At 39.1% G+C, this 22,771-nt stretch overlaps 1 protein-coding gene across 1 annotated transcript in view; it reads right to left on the bottom strand.

The window, feature by feature from the left end:
• Window positions 1-18,519, bottom strand: part of OPN5 (opsin 5) — a 29,592-nt gene extending 11,073 nt beyond the window's left edge. Inside the window, exons 1-4 of the mRNA XM_003923093.4 lie at window positions 18,390-18,519; window positions 14,023-14,142; window positions 8,618-8,788; window positions 4,983-5,317 (exon numbers count right to left, since the gene is read on the bottom strand). Of these exons, the coding sequence (XP_003923142.2) occupies window positions 4,983-5,317; window positions 8,618-8,788; window positions 14,023-14,142; window positions 18,390-18,519 (756 nt within the window). The remainder of the gene's footprint in view (window positions 1-4,982; window positions 5,318-8,617; window positions 8,789-14,022; window positions 14,143-18,389) is intronic.
• Between the last annotated feature and the right edge of the window lie 4,252 nt (window positions 18,520-22,771).

The following is a 22,771-nucleotide window of genomic DNA, read 5'->3' as shown; positions in this document are numbered from 1 at the left end:
TAAAGTTTAAATGATAACAGGCTTTTCTCCAAACCCAAGCACTTTTGAAAAACTAACGGGAGGCTTTCAAACAGGCAGAGGAGAGGAGACTGAGTTCTGCTAAGGTGCAGACATAACTGATTGTCAGCCATTATTCTGAAGGTTATAAGATATGCAACTTCCTCAATTACTCCTTCAAATAATGTCACTATTGTGGAACCTAAGATTGGCCCTTTGAGGTATCTTTTCAGGTTTTTTTTGAATGTCTGACACTCATAGCTCCACCTGGACCCCATGACTCCTATGGCCCCACCTGGGCAGACTCAGCTCAAGAGGACAGCTTCGACCTTCTATGATTTCATCCCCAACCCAACGAGTCGCAGCAAACACCCATTGCATAGCAATCCCCACCCCTTCACTCAAACTGCCTTTGAGATACCCCTCACTTACAAGCTTTGGATGAGATTGATTTGGGTACTCACTCCATTTCCCATCTGGCGTGGCCTGCCTCATGTCTATTAAACTCTTTATTGCAATGCCATGGTCTTTGTGCAGAAGGCAGGAAGAACCCCTCAGGCAGTGACTCTATCATTCCCCTTGTTTAATCAGCAGCAAGAGTGTTCACTGCATTGTGTGACTGTTTTTACAAGCAAAAATACCCAAAGAAGTAAAACATACATTTCTCAATTTCTGAGTTTCAAAACAGAAATTTGAAACTCACAGGAAAGAAAATACTTGAGAAAAAGGGTTTTGAGTGTGGGGGAAGAAATGACTGAGCATCCACAATCAGAGGCTTAAAGGACTCAGGGCATTAAGATTACTATGTGAAAAATTTAGAGAATGTACTTGGAAATATGAGCCAGTTTTCCCATTCCAGAGTAGGTACTGGACCTACCCTCCAAGGCAACTGGGGACATCAGAGGAGTTGGTAACCTACCTTCAGAAGGTGTCCTGAACCTACCCTACTGAGCTGAGCACCAAAGGCCAGGGATGGGGGTGGGAAAACAATAGCACTCTCAAGAGATGTGAAAGCAGAAAACGTGTGCCTCACTTCTCAGGGTCCCAACCGAGACCCAAGATACACCTGATGGGTTGCAGCAGAAGGGTGGGGAAGTAGGATACAGTGCTGATGAGCCTAAATAGGCCTTAGAGTTGGAACAACGAAGGTGCAAAGTGATCCATGACAACTAAAGCTAAGACCCCAAGAAACCCTAAATACCTCAGCAATGCCAGGGTCAACGAATGACAACACCCAGGCCAGGAGTCCCCTACCCATTAGCACCGACATCATGAAAACTTTCCTGAAACTTTTAGGTAATTCTAGGAAGAGGGGAGAAATTACTGTATGACTGAATTTGTCTTGATTGTTCAATAAGAGATTCGTTTTACAAGGTCAAACGAAGGCATAGAAGTGAGATCATGCTGAGCCATAGAAATATAAGGATATATATAGTACACCTCTGTTTGTAGCCTGTGAAATTTCAGGCTTACAAAAGTCTAGCAAAACCATCTTTTTTAAAATTAATTTGAAGAAAGCTACCAAGTAGAGAAAGGTTGTAGACAGAATGCCAACATTTAGCTTGATGAGATCAGACCTACAGAATACTGGCCCCAGTAATAACCCAACTAGAAATAATTAGAATACACAGAAAACTAAGTGATTTTGATCCCTGAATCCCAGAAGATAAGCTTTAAGTAATCAGCTTTTAGACCAAGCTGTTCTGAAGATGAGAATCGCCAAGTGAGCAAGCAAATTGACAATCCTGAGCAGTAACTAAATGAGCAGAAACATTTCTAAGGCTACGGAAGGGCCCAGTATAAGGTGGTTTCCACTTATTTTTACTCAGTAGGAAAAATCAAGGTCAAAATTGAGCAGTAATTAAAAATAGTTTAAATGTAGTACTGAAGAGGTCATAATAGTTATGTTATTTCTCAATATGGGTTGAATTTTGGCTTACATTTTCTGCATAAATATTAATAATTAGAAATGCTTTGTATTTAGGTTATTTTAATATAAGTTTATACAAATGAATGAAATATAGACATATTAATATATTACATATTATATGATATAATGTTATTAAGTATATAAATTAAAAGAATATACATATATACATATCAAAATTATACATATGTATTCCTACATTTCATTTAACATTTCTTTGGCTAACCTGGTCTAGGGTGAGCCTAACTATTTGATCTACCCAGTCCATGTCAAACAGAATAATAAAAACAAACTAAATTAAATGGCATGTGCACTGAGTGATACCTCATATGCATAATGAGTTCCAAAAGCATTGTCTCATACATATAATGAGTTCTAGAAGCACTTACTGGTCTAAACATTGACTAGATTCATTTTTTAATATGGGTTGAATTTTGGCTTAAATTTTCTGCACAAATATTAACAATTAGAAATGTTTTGTATTTAGGTTATTTTAATACATGTTAATATATTACATATTATATGATATAATATTCAGTATATAAATTAAAAGAATATACATAACAAAATTACATATATTTATTCCTACACTTCATTTAACATTTCTTTGGTTAACCTGCTCAAGGGCAAGCCTATTTGATCTACCCAGTCCAAGCCAAGCAGAACAATAACAAATCAAATTAAATGGTATGCACTGAGCTATATCTCATATGTATAATGAGTTCCAGAAGCATTGACTAAACAAGCATCTCACTCCTCAAGAATACACAAAGGACAAGATGCTAGAATTCAAGGAGGTCAAGTTGAGCAGTTCAACTGACAGGCGAGAAGACAATGGGTAACAAACTGGGAGAAACTGAAGAAGTGACTTGTGGCAATCAGGATCCAGATTCACTGAGCAAGAGCAACAAAGTATCAGGGCCAATGATATATGGGGGATGGCAAGAAGAAAGCACATTCTGAGACATTGCAGCAACTGTATACTATGTCAAACTACAGGGCAACAAAGTAAACTTCAATGTCACATACCAGTGTGATGGATGTCTACACATCGTTTCCTGGGCATACTTCCACAAACTATTGAAAAGTAAAATTGTCATCATTGGTAATTTGCCCAGTTTCTAAAATAGTACCTGGTAAGTAGTAGGATTTGGATTACATATAATTCAACTTTAACTAGCATTGATTTATTTAAATTTCTTTTTTGAAAGTTGCATATAAGAACTAAAGGGAAAGCTAGAAAAGAAGAACCTAACTCATAATGCTTCATTTCATGAAAATATTTTCCTACTTTATAGCCAATTATAAGACAGAAGATCATGCCCCCTAAGGCTGCATTTTTGTCCAAGAACTATTCTATTATTAAGCTATCAGTGTAGATTTAGAGTGATGAAAACATCCCTCAAAGCTTCCTCTATTTGGCATGTAGAGTTTGGACATAACAGTCAACTGGAGCCATCAGGAATCTAGCTCACAGCATGTGATATGGTTTGGCTGTCCTCTTAACCCAAATCTCATCTCGAATTGTAGCTCCCATAATTCCCATTTGTCATGGGAGGGACCCAGTGAGAGGTAACTGAATCATGGGTGTAGGACTTTCCCATGCTGCTCTCGTGACCCTGATTAAGTCTCACAAGATCTGATGGTTCTATAAAAGGGAGTTCCCCTGCACATACTCTCTTGCCTGCCAACATGTAGGAGGTGACTTTGCTCTTCATTCACCTTCTGCCATGATTGTTATGCCTCCCCAGCCATGTGGAACTGTGAGTTAATTAAACTTCTTTCCTTTATAAATTACCCCATCTTGGGTACATCTTTATTAACAGTGTGAGAGAAGACTAATACAATATGCAACCAAAAGATCTTTGCACAACTCCAAAAATTTTGCAATTTGGAGAAAGGAATATTACCAGAACCCAGGCTCTGACTTAAGAAGCCATCTGTTATCTGGAGGGAACTGTGTTCCTATGGGTCCCTGAGACCAGTGGTCTCCAAAGTGAACTGTAAGAACATTTGAGGGTAGGATACCAATTAACATGATTGATTGGGATACAGGAAGAAATAATTATAACTTCAATCTACCTTTATTTTTATCTTTAAAATAGAAGACAAAAATTAGGGGTGCTAATCTTTAATACAAAGTTTGATGGTATTACCTGTATGTCATTTATATTGAGGGCATGTGTTGGAAAATATTTTTTCAATATAGGGGGGAAAAAAACATGAAAGTGTGAAGACCACTGCTTTAGACTTTACCAGTAATTCCTAACAGGTATAAAAAGGAGAAACCACGGTTGCTTTAACTTCCCACCATAACCCAATGAGACAGATATTACTATTCCTGTTACACAAATGAGGAAATAGGGATTCAGCAAAGCTAAATATCTAGTTCTAGGTCCCAAACCTGGCTGGAACTGGTGATGGGATTAAACTCTAGTCTTGTTCTTTTCCTTACTCCACCATATCTGAAGATCTGCCACCTCTGAAACTACCATTTACCATGGTACTCAAGCCTGCAGAAACTGCTCGTGTTCTTAACACAAGCTTCCCTTGGGACAGCACACAAACTCTTACTGTATAAATAATTTGAGTGGTAGAATGTCCCTAATCATGCCCCAAAGTCCATGCAACACAGTAAGCACTGTCAGGCATTATATGATTCATAAAAGTTATTCTTATTACCGAAATAATGCATATGAATCAATACTATCCTATTCAGTAGAGAAGATAAGCCCCCAATGGACGGGTTATACAAATTTGGTAGATATTAAAAAGGTGTGTGTGTGAGTGTGTGTGTATGTGTAAAGAGAGAGAGAGAGAGAGAGAGAGAGAGAGAGAGAGAGAAGAGAGAAGTGGAGGAACAGAGACAGAAACAGAGGAGAGAGATATCACGAAGAAAGGCTTAGACAATCATCCACAGAGTTCAGGAGTATGTAAAGAATAGAGATTCTAAGTTCTCTCAGTCTCCAGCATTCCCTATCCTTTTTACCTTACGAAGTTTTAAGTGGTCAGAAAACACGTGTTTACACGTAATGCAGTTACAGAGTAATGCAGTTACCTTTGTCAGTTTCATTTCCAGCACATGGCTGCTATGGATCCGACTGTCGAAATGAGCTACTTCTTTGGAAGAGGACTTAACCTTGGCGATGATCTTTACGTAGGAGAACACAATCACAGCCGTTGGGAGCAAGAGGCAGAAGAAGAGGATGTTCAGGATGAAAACCTGGCCCCCTACCGAGGCCTGGGCCAGCCACCAGTCCAGAGTGCATGAGGTTCCGAACGGCTCAGGTGCGTAGTCTCCCAGACCTACCAAGGGCATGGTGGTCCAGAAGGAAGCATAGGCCCAGATAGCTGCCAGGCAGATGTAGGCGTGCTTTCTTTTCAGCCAAACCCCTGGAGGCGGAAGAAAAGCATTACCGGCATGTAATCTGCCCTACACCCAGATACCTCCCCTCGATATGTCAAATTCCACCTCCAAAGATTTATTCCATTGATTTCTGGGAGACCTGGGCAGATAACTGAAGCCTGAGGGAGAGTGGAGTAAACGGAAGAAAGTTCCAGAGCTTGGGCCTTTCTCCAGGAGAACACAATTGGAAGGTTTTCTCTAGGCATCTGGGAGCTTTGGGAGGGAGAAGGGACAAAAGCTGGGAAAAGGGACAGGAAAGAGATGAAAGGATGCTGAAGACAGTGGAGGCCCTTGAGAAAACATCTCGGAAAGGGTGTGTTAGTGGATCATCCAGGGAGAATCCTTCTGGGAGGTGAGGAATCATAAAACATAGCTTGTGTCTTTAAAATGCCCTTCCTCCTAACAGCTTTTGTGTTGCTAGTCTCCTCTGACTTCCTAAGAACTCCTGGAAGGGGCTTGGTGGCTTGTGGTCGTAACACTATGGTGTGAGGTTAAAGCGATTGACTGTGCTTGGTAATTTGTGGAGCAGGTTTGGAGTCTTCAAACGTCATTCACACAGCAATCGCACTCACACAGCCGCAGCGGGAGAGGCAGAGAATCTAGGTAGGTTGCATCATGTTCTGCAAAAGTAATTCTGTGAAGATATTTTCAGGAAGGCAAAAAAATGAGCTCCGTTTTTTCAGCACTAGTTTCTGTTAACCAAAAGAGAATTCCAAGCGGAGGAAATAGTGCAGTCATCTAAGGAAAGCTGTAAAGCACTAGTGATCATTTTCAGAATTCAACACAACCCCCAAAGACAGGTCGGCCTGATTTAGTGCAGCAGCCTCCACGGGAAATTACCTTCACACCTCACTCATCACCTCGAACGAAGAGGGCTGGGGAAGTGACTCCTTACTGCCTTGGTTTTGTTTTTAGCAGAGAAGAAATATCAAAATACATTTGACAAAAGCTAGATGATTACTTCAACATAGACTCGAGGCCTGCCTCTGCTTAGTGCAATGCGAGATTTGAGAAGCCAGTAAGGCCTAATTCTTCTATGTCTAGTCTTTGACCTTGTACATGTAACTTTTCTAGATATCTGGTGTCCTTAGCAGTAAAATGAAGGAAATAAGACTATATTGCATATGGGTTAAATAAAATAATGTAAGGGGCCTGCTTTGCGAACTAGAAAGTGCTACATTAACATGAAAGTTTTACTCCTGTGTAAGTGTATCTCATTTAGCACTGACAAGAAATATAACAGATTGTTTCTATATTCTATTGTCTCCATTTTATCAAATGCGTGGCATTTTTTATTATGAAATGCAAATTTCATGCCCAACCAGTTAGGGGTAGCAATCATGTAGCCACGCTATAAATCAGCTCTTGCTTCTCCATTAAAACCGATAAAACATTGGCACAGGTAATCACATATATTCACGGGAATGTGCATAGGCATACGTATAAGCATTTATGGTTAGGGTTACTTGTGAGGTGTTTTATACTTACATTCCAGTATGGTGAAAGGCTGTCAAGTACAGGAGGGAGTAGATTAGTAGATTGGTTCTGTGTTGCTCCAGAAGTCAGAACTAGGACCAATGGGTGGAGGTTACTGGGAGGCAGTTTTGTCTTAATATAAGGAATAACATTGTAACAATGAGAGCAGACCAATCAGAGAATGGGCTGCCTTGTGCAGTAGTAAGCTCCCCGTCACTGGTCACTGGAATTATTCAAGAAGAGGCCAATTGGTCGTCTCTCAGGGATGCCTTAAAACAGTTTACCACGTTACATGGGAGAAAAGTCTACATGTCCCCAAGCGACCTTCTAATTCCAACATTCTGGGACGCTGTGTGGAGGGTTTAATAGTGCATCAGATTAAATGATGAAACCACACTACTGAGGTTCAACCTTAGAAAAAGCTGGAAAATATACACAGTTCCCACATACGGAGTTACGACCTGCAATGATCCTGGCAGTGGGCGTCATCATCTCTTTAACTGACAAAGCCTAAACTCAAGAAAATATTTAAGAACAGAGTCATCAGGGTTTAGCATTTCTCAAATACTCTTAGGAAGTTTAACTTTTTTGCCTTCTTATCTATGAAATCTATAGTTAAATTTAAAACCTCTTTGGTATGAACAAAAATAAGTCTATAGAAAGAATTAGATGTTGATGTCATACAGAATATGTATAGTTGTATATTTTATATCTTATTGGAAATTTTGATTCAAGCTATTTCTATTGGAAGTTTTAAATGTTTAAAAAAGGAGATGTAAACTTAAAAAAAAAAAAAAAGAGTGCTTGATGATGAAGAGGGTGGTTCACAAGTCCCTGTCTTCCACTCACCCAAGCATGGATTCTCTGGAGTCTGGGAACTATAAACTGTATCAATACAAAGGGAGATTCCACCACATTGACAGTGTCAGGTCAACTTGATTTTTCCCACCTCAGTCTCCAGGCCCTGCTCTGACACCACAGCCTGTCATCCGTCACAACCACGCTAATCGACAGATTGACAATCAAAGGAGCTTTATGCAGAGGAAGTCAGTACTATTCCTTGGTTGTGGCTGGTTCTCAACATTAAACTTAAAGGCCCAAATGCAATTCTTTCAGGTTTAATAAATTCCGAGAGTGCCAAGAAACAAAAGTACTAGGAATTATTTTTAGCCTGTAGAATAGTCTAATCATTAAAAATATATATAATGAGGCCTTGGAAACTTATTTTCTGCTGATTCACCAATTCTTGTAAACACTTATCTTTCTACCAACCAATACCACAACAACAAAAAAATATGTTGCGTGATATTTCTACATGTGTGTCCTTGCATGCAGAAACAGCTACATGACTCTAACTTGGAGGTGAACTTTTTGGAATTCCTTATCTCTGAAATCACAGGGAGCACGAGTCCTAAGGGAGAATCTTAAACAACTTTTCTAATAATTACACTTACTAGGTGGGGAATGAGCTAAACATTTTGGACTTAACACCATTTCGATGCACTTTGTTTCTTTTGTTTGCATGGAAAAACATGATGGAATCTTACACGCTATACCAGAAAATGATACTTTCTAAAAAGCATTGTAGCCAAACACCAGACATTGCTATAAAATATGAATTAAAAGAAGTCTACTTTGACATAGGTACAAATCCTTAAACATGTCAGAACAAGATAGGCTATAAGTAGAAATATTCTTGATCTCTGAGGTTATTAATAGTCTTTGTTTATTACCTGCGTAAAACACGTACAGTTCTAACACTCGATCCACCTAGCTTTAACTGTCAGGGAATGAGAAACCTGCCAACTTACCATAAGATAAATAGCAGATTTTCAAGTATCGATCCAGGCTGACAGCAGTCATGGTGATAAGGCTTCCACAGCCAAAGAAAAATCCAGCCCATCCATACCAGCGGCAGCCAATCCAGCCAAACACCCAGCGGTGACAGAAGCAAGAGATGATGGTGAACGGCTTGCCTACAACTAGAGCACCAAGTGAGTTATCAGCAGACGTTCCCTACGGTTACTATTTCCCCACCTACCCCAACTCACCTGAACCTCCTCCCCTAAGCACAGGGGCACATGTGAACACACACACACACACACACACACACATACACACACACATACACACACACATACACATACACACACACACACCCTTGATTACACAGATTTTCCAAATTCATAAAGTCCAGTAGTTATCTGTGAATAAACTCAGTTTGAAGCTACCCAGAGAGGACTTTCCATCTCAATAGCCAAAGACAGCGAAAGGATATCGAAGGAAAACTTTTAAGTAATTATTACTTTTTAAAAAACTGTCTCAAAGAGAACCTGGCTTCAGAAATTCCAGGCATAATATTAGTAGCCAGTGACAACAATCTGGTCACTTTTAATATTTTGTTGCAGTCCAAATGAAGATTTGAAAGCTAAGAGAGAGAAGCCATGTATCAAATGTCTGACTATTATTTCAAGCACAAGTTTTCTATTCTAGGAAGTTCTTTCTCACACTAGTCTGTTAATATTTTTCTTTTTTACCAGAAATAGATATTAAGTTTTATTAAATGCTTTTTCTGCATCTACTGAGGTGCTCATAACTTTTTTTCCCATTGAATCTGTTAATGTTGGTTATTAATAGATTTGTTTTGGAAACATACTTACATTCCTGGGACCAATGCAACTTTTCTTAATAATCAAACTTCCAGAAAATCATCTTAATAAATAGAGGAAAGAAGAGATGGAGAAAGAGAAAATGAGGAAAAAGAGGAGAAAGACAAAAAGAATATGCAAAATGGTGATTTCCACCCACTTCATCGTCTTCCTCCAAGTGGGGCATTTTCAAACCAGAGTGTATGAAGTGTGAGATTCCTTATAATGCAAAGGGGAATTGGGTTTTTTTTTCTTTCTCTCTTTTGGCAGCTACATCCTTCTAGGAGGAATTTGGTTTCTACCACCCCAAGGTAACCTTGCATTTTAGGAGTTAAGTGTCTGTGAAAGGGTTTGGGAGGGTAAAGAGAGAGGTTATCAGAGAAAGCCTTAATTAGAGAATCAGTGGGAACTAACCACTGTGAATTTAGAAAAGGAGGAGGTTTAACAGCACTCTGGAGAAGACAGATTATAAAGGGCACTGGAGAAAGAAGATGCGAGTTCCAAACATTTTAAAGAATGATGAGGACAGCTTTTTCAGAAATGCGAATTTGTCCTTTTATTTATTTAAAAAATAGAACATATTTAGTCTTTTGCTATTTCTTTGTTATTATCAATGAATAAAAAGTGCTTTAAAAACTCCAGAAAGTTGAATGTTCACAGGGAAGCAATATGATGGGGGGAGGTGAAGGAGGGAGGATATTATTAGATTTGGAGAGGACCCTAATTATTATACAGGGGATTCATAGAGCTCCTCTGAGAGAGAGAGAGAGAGAGAGAGAGAGAGAGAGAGAGAGAGAGAGAGCTACTCTGAGAGAGAGAGAGAGAGCTACTCTGAGAGAGAGAAAGAGAGAGACCCCTGAAGGGGAAGTAGGTAGGTTATTTAGGGAAAGAAATATCAAGCAACCAGGGCTGCATCCTCCGCTTTCTGTCAATCAGAAAAGACCTTTTTTTCAGCTGTTTTATATATTCAGCTTCTAAGTCATGCTCTTTTTCAAAGAAAAAAAAGTCACTGTTTTAAAAAAAATTGTTTAGGAATTTTATCTAAAAATCCCTTTTGTTAAAGTCAGAACCAGATTTTCATGTTTCCTTCTGTGTCAGTCGTTTCTTTTTTTCTTGTTCTGTTGAGTTATATCTTATTCAAATACGGCATAGCTATTTCAGCAAACGTGAGGTCCAAGCTGTTTACGACCAGATTCAGATCCAGATTTCTGGGATTTAAGATATTCCTTGGACCACCATTACTTTTTTTTTTTTTTTTTTAACTTTCTAGAAAGCGTTCTGCTACTTTTACATCATACCCTGAAGTCCTCCCTATTCAGCCATTGTATTCAGACCCTCATATAAAAGAATGTGCTGAGGAAGCTCTTCAAACCTCTAACTGATCTGCATCATAAAAGAAGGTTCCCTAACCTCAGTGCTTTAGGAAAGCTAAGTAGCTGACATTCACAGGCTGCAGGTGTCAGCTCCCAGCCCTCCCAGATGTGTTCCTGTATGGTATACAAAAGTATTTAGGAGTTCCTGTTAGTTCAGTCAATCAACACATATTTCCTGAGTGTCTTCTGCAAGCTAGACACTCATCTCCTCTAGCTGATGGTTAGGGCCACCTTTCAGCTCGCCAGACTGGCCGCCCTCACGTGAGAGCCTCCTCATTCTAGTGAGGCCACAAGGAAATGCAGTGTAAAATAACTGTTCGGGTTTTTCTTTTTTTACTTGCTAGAAAGCATTCGTCTACTTTGGGTTTTGGGGGGGTAGGGTTTTTTTTCCATTCAACAACAAATTTTTCAGTCCCTTCTATGTAAGAAACCCAGAGCAAGGTGCTAGAGGACAAAGTGAAGATCAAGACTGACAAGTTTATTTTCTAACAGGGAAAGCAGACCAAAAAAAAGAAAAGAAAAGAAAAGCACCCAAATTTTTAATATAAGATGTGGTATAACAGGATGATAGGTAGTGATTAGCACTGTGAAGGAAAATAAAGCAGAGAAAGCAGGTAGACAGAAATTGTTGCTTTACATAAACATATTAGGGGAACACTTCTCTGAGATGTGGCATTTAGGTAGACACCTAAATCGATGGGAAGGAAGTCAAACAAACTCTGAAGGGAAAGGATTAGAGGCAGAGAAAACAGCAAACTAAAAGGCTTCAGGTGGGTGTCAGCCAGGTTGGTGCTAAAGGCAGCAAAATGACAGGAGAAAGTGACAGTGGAGTGAAATTATGTCTGTTGTGCCTGGGATCCTGATAAGCAAACGCGATTTCAGGCTTTCTCCTTCAGTGGCGCTTTGGATTAACCTTTGGGGTATCATCTAGAATTTCCCTCTCCCTCTTCCACTTAGTAGAATGTTTCCAGAGCTCAGCTGCACATTAGAATCGCAGGATGGGTTGTTTTGCTTTGCTCTGAAAGATCCATATGCAGGGTTCCATCCCTCCCCACAAACCTCTCAATATTGTTATTTATCTGGAGTGAGTTCAGGCATTATTCATGTTTTTATAACTCTCCAGGTTATCCTAATACGTAAAAGTGACTGGGAACCTTTGATATTTAGTCAACAAGTATTAGTTGATAGATGCCATACCTATGGCCTTCAGGAGCTGCTTATAATGGAATACAGCTGAACAAGAAAAAAAAATAGATAAATAAAGCAGACAAAGGTTTAAGGTTTATTGGAAGGGAAAATGTATTATACATGCTCAGAAGTTGAACACCTGATCTTGGTTAGAGAAAGCTGTTATATGAAAGAAAGTGTTTTCTGGTGAATTACCCTGAAATCATAAGCAGAGTAATGAGGCGGTTTGTGCCATTCTCCGGCAGACTTGACTGGTTGAAAGCATTTTTCAATGTACCAGGCCAATTAAGGACATTTTTATTCAAGCCTAGTCTAATCCAGCCATGAGCCTGATATTATTCACCGGTGAAGGATGTGGCTGAAATGACGTTTCATTCAGCCATGGTAAGCTCCGCACCAGGTAGAGCGCCTTAGGGGCCCTTGGGGCGAGCTGGCCAAGAAAGCTACCGTTCCTGTTGCGACACCGCCATCGCGTGGCAACAAGTAAGAATGGCAGCTATTTTGCAGACTCGCAAATACCCCTGGGGTTTGCCCTGATTATTTTCACAGAAAAGGACCAGGCGTATCATGCTCTCCCTAAGGTGTACGTGCATTCACCGTAAGAGTTCATAATGTTAATGCAGGTCCATACTAAGTAAAGGCTTCCCTGATACCAAGACCATCGAAACTGTAAGCACACATCTGCTGTGCGCTAGTGATTCGATATGCAGATGATTATTACTGAGCCTTGTTTTTAGAGATGGGCAGAAAAACCGATTATGAAGAGAGAGACAAATATCAGAAAACTCTTTTTTTTAATTGAGCTCTCGCTTTTTCACCCAGGCTGGAGTGCAGTGGTACTGTCATAGCTCAGTGCAGCCTTGAATTCCTGGACTCAAGTGCCCAGCTACTTTTTGTTTGTTTTGTTTTGTTTTACTCGATACTCAGACTTCAAGAATAAGTTTGTTTTGTAGAGATGAAGTCTCACTCTGAACTCATGGCCTCAAACTTGCTAACCATCTCAGCCTCCTAAAGCTTTGGGATTACAGGTGCAAGCCACTATGTCCAGCCTGAAAACATTGTTTAAAGGAGGCTTTTGATGGGAAACTACTAACAAGTTTCTAATGGTAAGAGGAGCTGCGGTGTATGTTCAAACAAATTACCCGACTCTTAATGATCTAAACCATAAGCTAAATAGCAGATGTTGGGATTCAAAGACAGATTCGAGTTTATCTAAGCAACTCTGCAGTTGTATAGAAGAAAGTGAAGAATAATTTACTTAAAATGATTCATGTTTTTAAAAGTGAATCATAGTGAAAGAGAAATTCTATTCCAACCCCTCCTTTCTGTGTTGTTAGAGAAGCGAAAAAGAAGCCAGTGGTTCTCAATTTTGTTCACACATTCACTTACCTGTAGATTCTCATTTTAAATATCCTGATACCCAGCTAACATTCTCAACCACTTAAATCAGAACTTCCGCAGATGATACTTTGTGAGTCGTGTTTGAGGACCACTGAGCCAGAAGCTTCCTATGCTTGTGATTTATCACTACGCCATGATTACATATATCATCAACAGGGCACCTCTCTCCTCTTCCTATATTCACCTCTCAACTGTTTTTCACTGTCATGTACCCTTCAAGACTCCTCTGTTGATGTTTATTTTAATCAGACTTCATAACAGTTGGAGGGGTGTAAAGAAGCTTGAAACAGTGATCTGGAACTTGCCTCATAATTTCTGATTTCTGAATCGTTTAGCCCACTACACTTTGAGACATCGAAGGTGTCATGTATTATTTCAAATTGTGTCTTCAGAATCTGACATGCCTGACACACAGAAAAGACGCAATAACTATTAAATGAACGATCTTGTCAGTCAGACAGCACCCCATTGACCTGCCACGAAACTCTAAAAGAGCAGAAGGAGCTATGAAGGGAAGCGACGTTGGGGGTGACATCTGAGCCAGTGAGTACTTCAGAATGGGGGGCACTTTGCACTCACAAAGAAAAAGTAGCATGGTTTTGTTACCTGAAATCCCCAGATCACAGACCGCTAAATTGATAGTCATTATTTCAGCAGGCCGCAGCTTCTTCTTTCGTCTAGAAGACATATAAAGGACATACCCATTTCCAAACGTGGACAGAATCCCTACAAGGAAAAATAAAAATTCCCGTCGTTAAAACTGGGACTTAGAGCTCACTCAGATATGAAACGCTTCTCAACTTCAAAAATGGACACCATAGATTTAGCGGGTAGTGAAAGGACTCTAAATAAAAAAATCTAAATTAAGAAGATGAAATAAACAGCGTGAGTTGTGAGTGACAGGCCAATGGGGCGGAGTCAGGGATTATAAGACTGAACTTACCCAGAACAAGGCCTCGCTAACTTCCCAGTGAGGCTCAGGAAAGTGTGGGAATCCCAATGGTCAGTTCTTGTACTGGCCCCCAGGGTGGAGTACTTTCCTCTGCCATTTTTATAGATTATTGGCTTTATAGAACTCCCTCCCTCTGAGAAGTAGGGTTAAACCCTTAGCTCTTGACAAATTCTGAAGATGAAGCCAACCAAAGAAGTTGCCTTCGGCATCACTGTGAACTCCTAAGAGAGCACCAGTGTTCAAGAGAGGCAGAGGCCAGGTACCACCGGCGTAACTCCCTTCAAGAAAACGGACATCTCCCAGGGACGTCCCAGGACTTTCACCTCTTTGGGAGATGTGGACACTGAGTGTCTGGCAGATAGGACAGCCTTCAGCTGCTACTGGACTAAATATCAAGGGTAAGTAGGTGACAATCGAGAACCTGGCACTGTCCCTCCCACCAAGGGGAGAGAAAGTGACCCTCAACCCACGAACCTACCAACAATGCCGTGTGTTCCCACTTTTTAATATCTTTTTATTAATGACTAATTGACTTTGGCATTACAACGAAACTGTTTGAAAGTTCTTAGAAACCCAGTTTAAATCCAAAAAGACCCAATCCCTACTGACTTTATTTAAGAAAAGAATACACCTACTTCCATAGCTTAACATGTAGAGTAGATTTCTTCAGGAATTCTTGCTTCATAGTGTAGCTGTGTATAAATGAGAATCTGGTACAGCTGCCTTTGGTAGTAAGGAATAAGGAGAGTATTAACAGGAGAAACCCAGAGTTTTCTATTTTAATTTCTACTTCTCCACCACAATTCATTTGGGGGCAAAGAAAGAAATGTGTGATTCAGCTGATGGTATGAAACCACCAGGAACTAACTGCATTGTGCTCGGGAAATTCTGACTCCCTGGAGTCAGTGCTGCTTAATGGTCCATTAAAACCTCTTTAGCTTTCTTAAAGCGGAAGAGAAAAATAACAGAGATTATGGAGTTCTAGAGCAAACCAACTAAAATGAAACTTAGGTCTCATTCAAGGAAACCAGCTAAGACGGCCCATTGGGAAAGTAAAATGTGAAAACATGGCTTGAAAAATTATAAACTTAATGCCACCTACTTTGTATCCACGAAGATTCAAAATAAGTATGCATATGCATTTGATACACAAGGTTGATTTAAACAAACTTCACCTGTCTACACCTCTTTTGAGAATATTTTTTTCCTTCCTTAAATTTTCTTTACCAACCCTGCTTCATAAGGTTTCACCCAGTGGCCAAAGCATTATTTAAAAAAAAAAAAAAAAAAAAGTCATCTCTCTATATTTTGCACGTAAATTATTCCCACAAGCAATATAAATAAGTTATAGATGAGTGCCAGGAGAAAACAAATTTATTCTTAATGTTAGTGAAAAGACAAACAAATTAAGAAGGTAAAGACCAAAGTGGGGAGACTTTTAGATTACCAAATCTTATATCATTTATGGATACAAAAATATCATATATATTGACTGTTAATAAATGTAGTATTTACAATAATGGTAAATGTACAGAAGGTGGAAAATGGGTTTGTAATTTATTTCTCCTGTATTTCAAACTCAGATTTATGTTGTTATCTTTCAATTGTCTGTTAAGACTTCTAGCATTTAACAAAGCCCACCAAGAATGTTCATTCCACTCTGGCTCCTTAAAAGCAATCTGGGCACACACATCTTGGCCAGGCACAATGGCTCACACCTGTAATCCCAGCATTTTGGGAGGCCGAGGTGAGCAGATCACTTGAGGCCAGGAGATCGAGACCAGCCTGGTCAACATGACAAAACCTCGTCTCTACTAAAAAATACAAAACTTAGCCAAGCATGGGTGATGTGCACCTGTAGCGCCAGCTACATAGGAGGCTGAGGCATGAGAATCATTTGAACCTGGGAGGTGGAGGTTGCAGTGAGCTGAGATCACACCACTACACTCCAACCTGGATGACATGGTGAGACTCTATCTCAAAAAATAAATAAATAAATCTTGGCACATCTACACTAGCCTATTCTAGGAGATTGAAAACCAGACACACAGCAAAGCCCAAGAAGTGGGTCAATGGTGAGTCCAAACCCCTCCAGCCGACCCCTCTGCTCACCCTACATGACTGTTCTCTAACATACCATTGGCTCCTCCTTCCAGCGCCCTGATCCTCCTGAAGCACCCCCTTGTCCGGGGACTCTTTTTGAATCTATTTTTCTGGCTTCATCTCAGCAAACCCACTGGAATATGATTGTAGATTTTCCTTTGAACTCCATGTGCATCAGGTGGGAAATCCTCCTGATTTCTCCACCCTGCAATCTCTCTTTCTGCAATCCTTCATGCTTAAGATTGGGAATGGACTGATACGCCTCTCTATTTTGTGAAGTCTGGAGAAATTGACATTACTTTTTAATTCATTCCTTGAAAGTGATGAAGCTATGCTAAATTCAGTTGATAAGCTGCTGATTTTTCTGCCTTTCTGGTAATTAAAAGTCCTTAAGTTTAATAAAAATGAAATGTGGATTTTACAGAGATAAGATAGTCTCTGTACCAGCAGAATGTTTGCCCATTTTATTCGCTGCTCTATTCCCAGAAACTTAAAACAGTGGCAACGGGTGGGTGCGCAATATATATTTATGTGGAAAAGAAATAAGGACTCATTTATAAGAAACGATTTAAAGTAGTAAACACTAACAACAATAAAGACAAGGACCCAGGGAATCACCATACAGCAGAATTTGGTTGAATCACATTAATTCCTTTTGCCTCAAGCACTGACCATAGAGGGATATCAAGTACTTTCTAATGAGTTTAGCTAATTTCAGGAGGTTAAATGGAATTCTTAGTAATAAATAGATGAGAGAGGGAGAGAAAGAAAGGGAGGAAAGGAGGGAAGAAGGGTGAAAGAGAAAGATAGAAACAAAGAGAAAAGAGAGGGAGAGAGCAAGTTTGACCCAACATTTGAAAAATTAAAGGCAAACAAACCGAAAGACATAACCCACCTTCACACTGGTCACCCAAACTTAAAACAACAATTTGAAATTTAAGAAAAGTGTGGTGGTTAAATCCTAATTGTCTGGATTAGTGCTGTCCAATAGAAATGTAATGTAAGCCAGAAATGCAAGCCACATACGGATTCTAAAATTTTCTGGTAGCCATTAAACAAAGCAAAAAATTACCGGAAAATTAATCTTAATAATATATTTTATTTAGCTTAACATACCCAAAATGTTGTACATTCAGCATGTATTTAATTTTTAAAAATTATTAATGATATATTTTGTACCACTTTTTCTTGTACTGAGCCTTCAGTATCTGGTGAGTATTTACACTACAGCCCCCTTCAATTTGGAAAAGCCACATGTGGCTACTGAATGAATGAGATCAAGCAGTCTAGAAGCAGGTTCACCCCTTAGTCAATTATGCACAAAACTTTTTTAACCCTGGATTTTCTTCCATTTATCACCAATACATTTTTCAACTCTCACCAGAATGACTTAGCTATGCTGTCATGATACAACTTTACTTTTAGGTGAAGTAAACTCACTATTTCTACCATTACTATAGCACTACGGCACAACTGAGTTTGCTCAACTGTGAGAACAGGAGACTGAACCAGATTATTTCTAAGGCCCATTCTCAATCTAAAATCTTATGACTATATCAAAAACATTTTTAGAAAAGAAAAGCACTCTGTTTAAATAAAATATCATTATCATTAATTTTGGTATTCAGAAAGTAAATCTACTCCCAGATTAACCAAAATGAAATACAATCTTAAGATAAATATTTTTGCTGTAAGAGTTCTTCGGATTATCAATGGAATTTTATTCCTAATAATAATAAAGAGTCATTTATAGGAAACATTTATTGAGTGCCATAATGCCACTCCATCTTCTGCCTTCCCCCCTCTTCACCTCTACTAAACTATCCACTTAAGTATTGAAATCCTTTTACAAAATTAACACATCAGCTCATCAATTTTCTAAATGCAGCCTTTGTACAGAAGAATTAAGGAAACTTACCAATTATTGTCAGGTAAAAGCCAGCCACTAAATCCGCTTCCCAAGAAAGTTTGGAAGCAAAGGGATCCCCATCTCGAAGGTAGTGTGGCAGGCGCTCGTCCTGAGGCAGCGAAGTGTGATTTAACGCCATTCTGTTCTGGAACCACGAAGGGTCTGAAAAGCAAATCAGGAGACATCTCAACAGACTTGAATAAGCCAGCTTGAACCATTTCATAATTCTGGCTCCTGTTTTTAAACAAAAAGCAAGTTTCCAGGGTCATGCATGATTCTCTAATAACTGGTAAAATTTCTAACTTTTTTTCAATGATCCAGTTTTGTCATTACTTAGTTATTCAGTTTGCAGATTATCCAACCCTTCATTTTCTCCTCTGTTTTCTCTACCCTCTTTGAGCCCCTTCTTAGCTCTCTTGGGTGGATAAAAGGTTGAAGGCCAAACTGTCTATTTTACTGTTTCTTAGCAATTTTTGTATAGATCTGAGCAGGAAATGATATGTGCAGTGTGCATACACACACACACACACACACACACACATACACACACACATATATATAGTTATGTGTGTGTGTGTGTATATATATATATATATAATTTGTCATAGTATTTTTTAATTATCCATATTGCCCAGAAGAGCATTTCCATTGCACATTCAACGAGGTTTAGAGTTTTATAAGGAAAGAAATAGACCATTCAGTACAAAGGAACATGAACACTGCATTTATTAAAGTTAAGAGCTAGGTGACTGTCAAAGTAATCTTGAAATTTGGAGCCATTTAGAAAGTGTTCAAGCTCGGTTGTAGCTCACAGGCACATCCAGAGGAAGGTTTGTTTCTCAAGTTTCCTAAAAGAGAAAGCAATTTCATTATTTCTAACTACTGCCCTAAATCTATACTTTCAATTTGCTTATTTATACTTCAGGATGAAATCTTAAGCAATGAGGAACTTCCCAGATATACAGGTCTTAGTACTGTTTCTTTCTAATTGGGGTTTTAAAAGGCTTACACAGTCTTCGATGGGCTCTCTGCAAAAATAAGAGTCACACAATATCCCTCATCCTGAAACTTGGAGTCGTGTGTTGTTCTTCAGATAAAGTGTACTGCTGATGTCATAACTTCTTTTGGAAGGGTCACTCTTTTGGCATGATTGTTACTATTTGTTTTAAAAGGCAAAGAAATACGAACGTGGCTGTTTCTCTTTTGAACTTGTGTATTTCAAATCTTACCAATAGATGGCACTGTTCAGCTCTCTAGGCAACAATCTGGGGCATTATATCAGACAGCAAATGGAACACAGAGCTGTGGGCCTCACAGGTGGTGACAGGGTGATTGGGAAATATCTAACCACGTAATTCACCTTTGCAAAAGACATGGATTTAACCCTTTTCTAACTGCCAATTTACAGCTTACAGAGGAAGGTTAGTGACCTTCTCAGTGGCCAGAAACTGAGAGGGTCACTAACAGGCTGAAACTACTGTCTCCTGCTACACAGTTTGAGGATAGTCATATGCTAATGTTCATTCCAAACCCTTCCCCCTGAGATTGTTAGAAAGCTGTAGGAGAAATCTCTGGCTGCCAGCTGCACCGCTTCCCAAGACCTACCCCAAGTCAAAGTTTATCTTTACATTTCAAACTCCTGATTCCCCTTTGACTGCCCCTTCTTCTGGCAAACTCTCTCCTCCCCAAAGATTCCTTAGGACCAACTTGCCGTCCAGTCCTGTTCTCCACCCTAGATTCAAAATCATAAGATGAGGGTTGGATTCCAGCTTTGACACCCACCCTCTGATCTTGAGCAAATTATTTAAACTCTCTGAACCACAACCACTTCATCTGTAAAATGGGCAGTCTCTTTCTTACCCGTCACTCATGCTTGTTGTAGGAGCAGTAGGATATTGGATTCGAAAGCATATTATACACGGGGGGTCCTATTTATTTATTATGTGCTGAGATGCTTACATTTCCCAAACTTGCCCATCCATCAAAATATAGCTATAGTATAACAGATTTGCTCAGGGTCCTATGCTGAATCAATGTATGCTTGTGAGTATTCACTGAACATCTTCTATAAACCCAACATTATGAGGTGGGATAATAGAGGTTTGCCATGTTATTAGACTTCAGGAGGATATCTATCATTACTATCATAGCAAAATCCTGCTTTATTTTGTTTTAGACACTTCTTTTGAGACAGGGTCTCACTCTGCTGCCCAGGCTGGAGTGCAGTGGTATGATCATTTCTCACTACATCCTCGACCTCCTGGGCCCATGTGAGCCTCTCGACTTAGCCTCCTAACTAGCTGGGATCACAGGCGCATGCCACAATACCTGGATAATTTATTACTATTATTATTTGTAGAGACGGTATCTCTCTATGTTGCCCAGGATGATCTCAAACTCCTGTCCTGGGCTCAAGGGCTCCTCCCACTTTGGCCTCCCAAAGTTCTGGGATTACAAGTATGAGCTACCTACCATACCTGGCCTAGACAATAATTTGTAAAGCAAGGAAATAATTCTGTTTTCTGAAGAATTAACTAGATTATCAAGAATTGTCCTTCCTATATCTAGAAGTACCCACCTTTGCACAGCCTAAGACTCAATATGCTAATAATGAAAATTATAACATAAAACTTCGCTTGAGCCCTTAAGGGGCTTTAATAAGCAACAAAAACTATAGAGAATGTTTTCAGTGAGAAAATGACATGAGCTAAGATTTGGAGGCAGAAATGAATATAAAGTGTAAAAGGGATGGAATAAGAGTCGTTCCATGGGAACAGAGTTCATGATGGCGAGAAATCGTAGCCATCTTGGCTTAGCAAATAGGATCTTGTTCTGTAGAGCCTGGCATGCCTGGCGGAAGAGTTGCTTTTGACATATCATATGTGGATTTTTTTTTTCTGACACTGATCAAAATTACTGCTATTGTCTAAGTTTGGAAATATAATATTTGAGAGTATTTCTAGTCCTTTCAAAGACATAACTTAGACACAACTCTTCCTGAGGAACAGTGAGAGAAAGAGGCAGAGAATCCTAAATGTATTGGTTATTTGGGAATTCTTTTTTTTTTCACTCTTCTTTATACATTACAAACTCATTTTTCAACTCCACACTTTACACATATTTTCCCCTCTATATAATTTGTGTTTCCTTTCTTCTCGGACTATTCAAATTCCACTTGACCTTCAATCTTTTATCCAAAGTCTACATCCTTCAGAATATAAAACTGGCTGCTTCGATCACTACTAAAATACTCCTAGGAGAAATTAACCCTGCTTAATTTACTTAATTCCTCCTCTGGTTTACCTACACATGTGTAAAATAACTTTCAGTTCATAAAGAAGTTAGAGGTACCAGAGGATAGGTATGGGATTATTATTTTGTTGAGGTGCTATTTCATCATTGATACACAATTACACTTTTTGCTAAAAACAGGCTATAGCAATGTAACCATCAAAAATATCTTTGTGGAACACTATATTACTTAAATGCAACACATAGTCATGACTGAATTTGTTCAGAGATATGTTTTAGAGAATTTATTTTTCAGCATTGAATGTGCCTGAATTACTTCATTGTGTAAATAAAATAGTCATTTGTTGAATCCTTCCCTTTTTTATCTCCTGTATTTGAAGACTGCCTACTGCTCACAGTGGATAGATACTGTCCTATCTACCTTCCCAGGTAATCAGGACCCTCAACACCACATCCCCAAGTTCCCTGGGATGGCATCCTGTGATCAAACCAATGATTCCAACCCAGCTGCATATCTGAATCTCTTATGTATTTATTTTTAATTTTTTATATATTGTTATTGTTGTATTTTGTGTTGTTGTTACTCTTTAGATATTGTGGTCTGGGTACAACTTCCAGAGTCTATGATATTATTTCCAAGAGAATCAAATAGTATTCAGTTTGTCGAATTTTGTAACCATGGAAGCTTTCCTTTCTTGCACAATAGTCATGACACTAATGCTTGGGAAACAGCATATAGGGGTTGGAGGAAAGTATCCTGTTTGAAAATGGAGGAGAAACTAAATGACTTGTAAAAATTTCTGCTGAATTTATGATTCTGTGAAAGATATAAATGGATCCTCTCGGAGTAAGTTGCATGTGATTATTCATGTTAGCATAATCCTTTAAGCCATAAAATATTCTCCACTGCTCTCACATCTGCTAATCAATGGTCTTTTGGACCATGAATAAAGCTTCCTAAGACTGTTCTCATAACAGCTTATTACAGAAAAGGCTGAAAACATCTCCACTCTTCATTACCCATAAAAGTTTTAAATATCTTTTGAGTTACTAGATTTAGCCTTTTAAAATCCTCTATTGTTCCACGATACAAAATCAAAGAATATCTTGAGATGCAGTCAGAAGTCCTCACGTCCAAA

The sequence above is a fragment of the Saimiri boliviensis genome, chromosome 4 (genome assembly GCF_048565385.1).
Source record: "Saimiri boliviensis isolate mSaiBol1 chromosome 4, mSaiBol1.pri, whole genome shotgun sequence".
Lineage (NCBI taxonomy): Eukaryota > Metazoa > Chordata > Mammalia > Primates > Cebidae > Saimiri > Saimiri boliviensis.
Note: the sequence above shows the minus strand (reverse complement) of the source record. Positions and strands in the feature narration are given on the sequence as shown.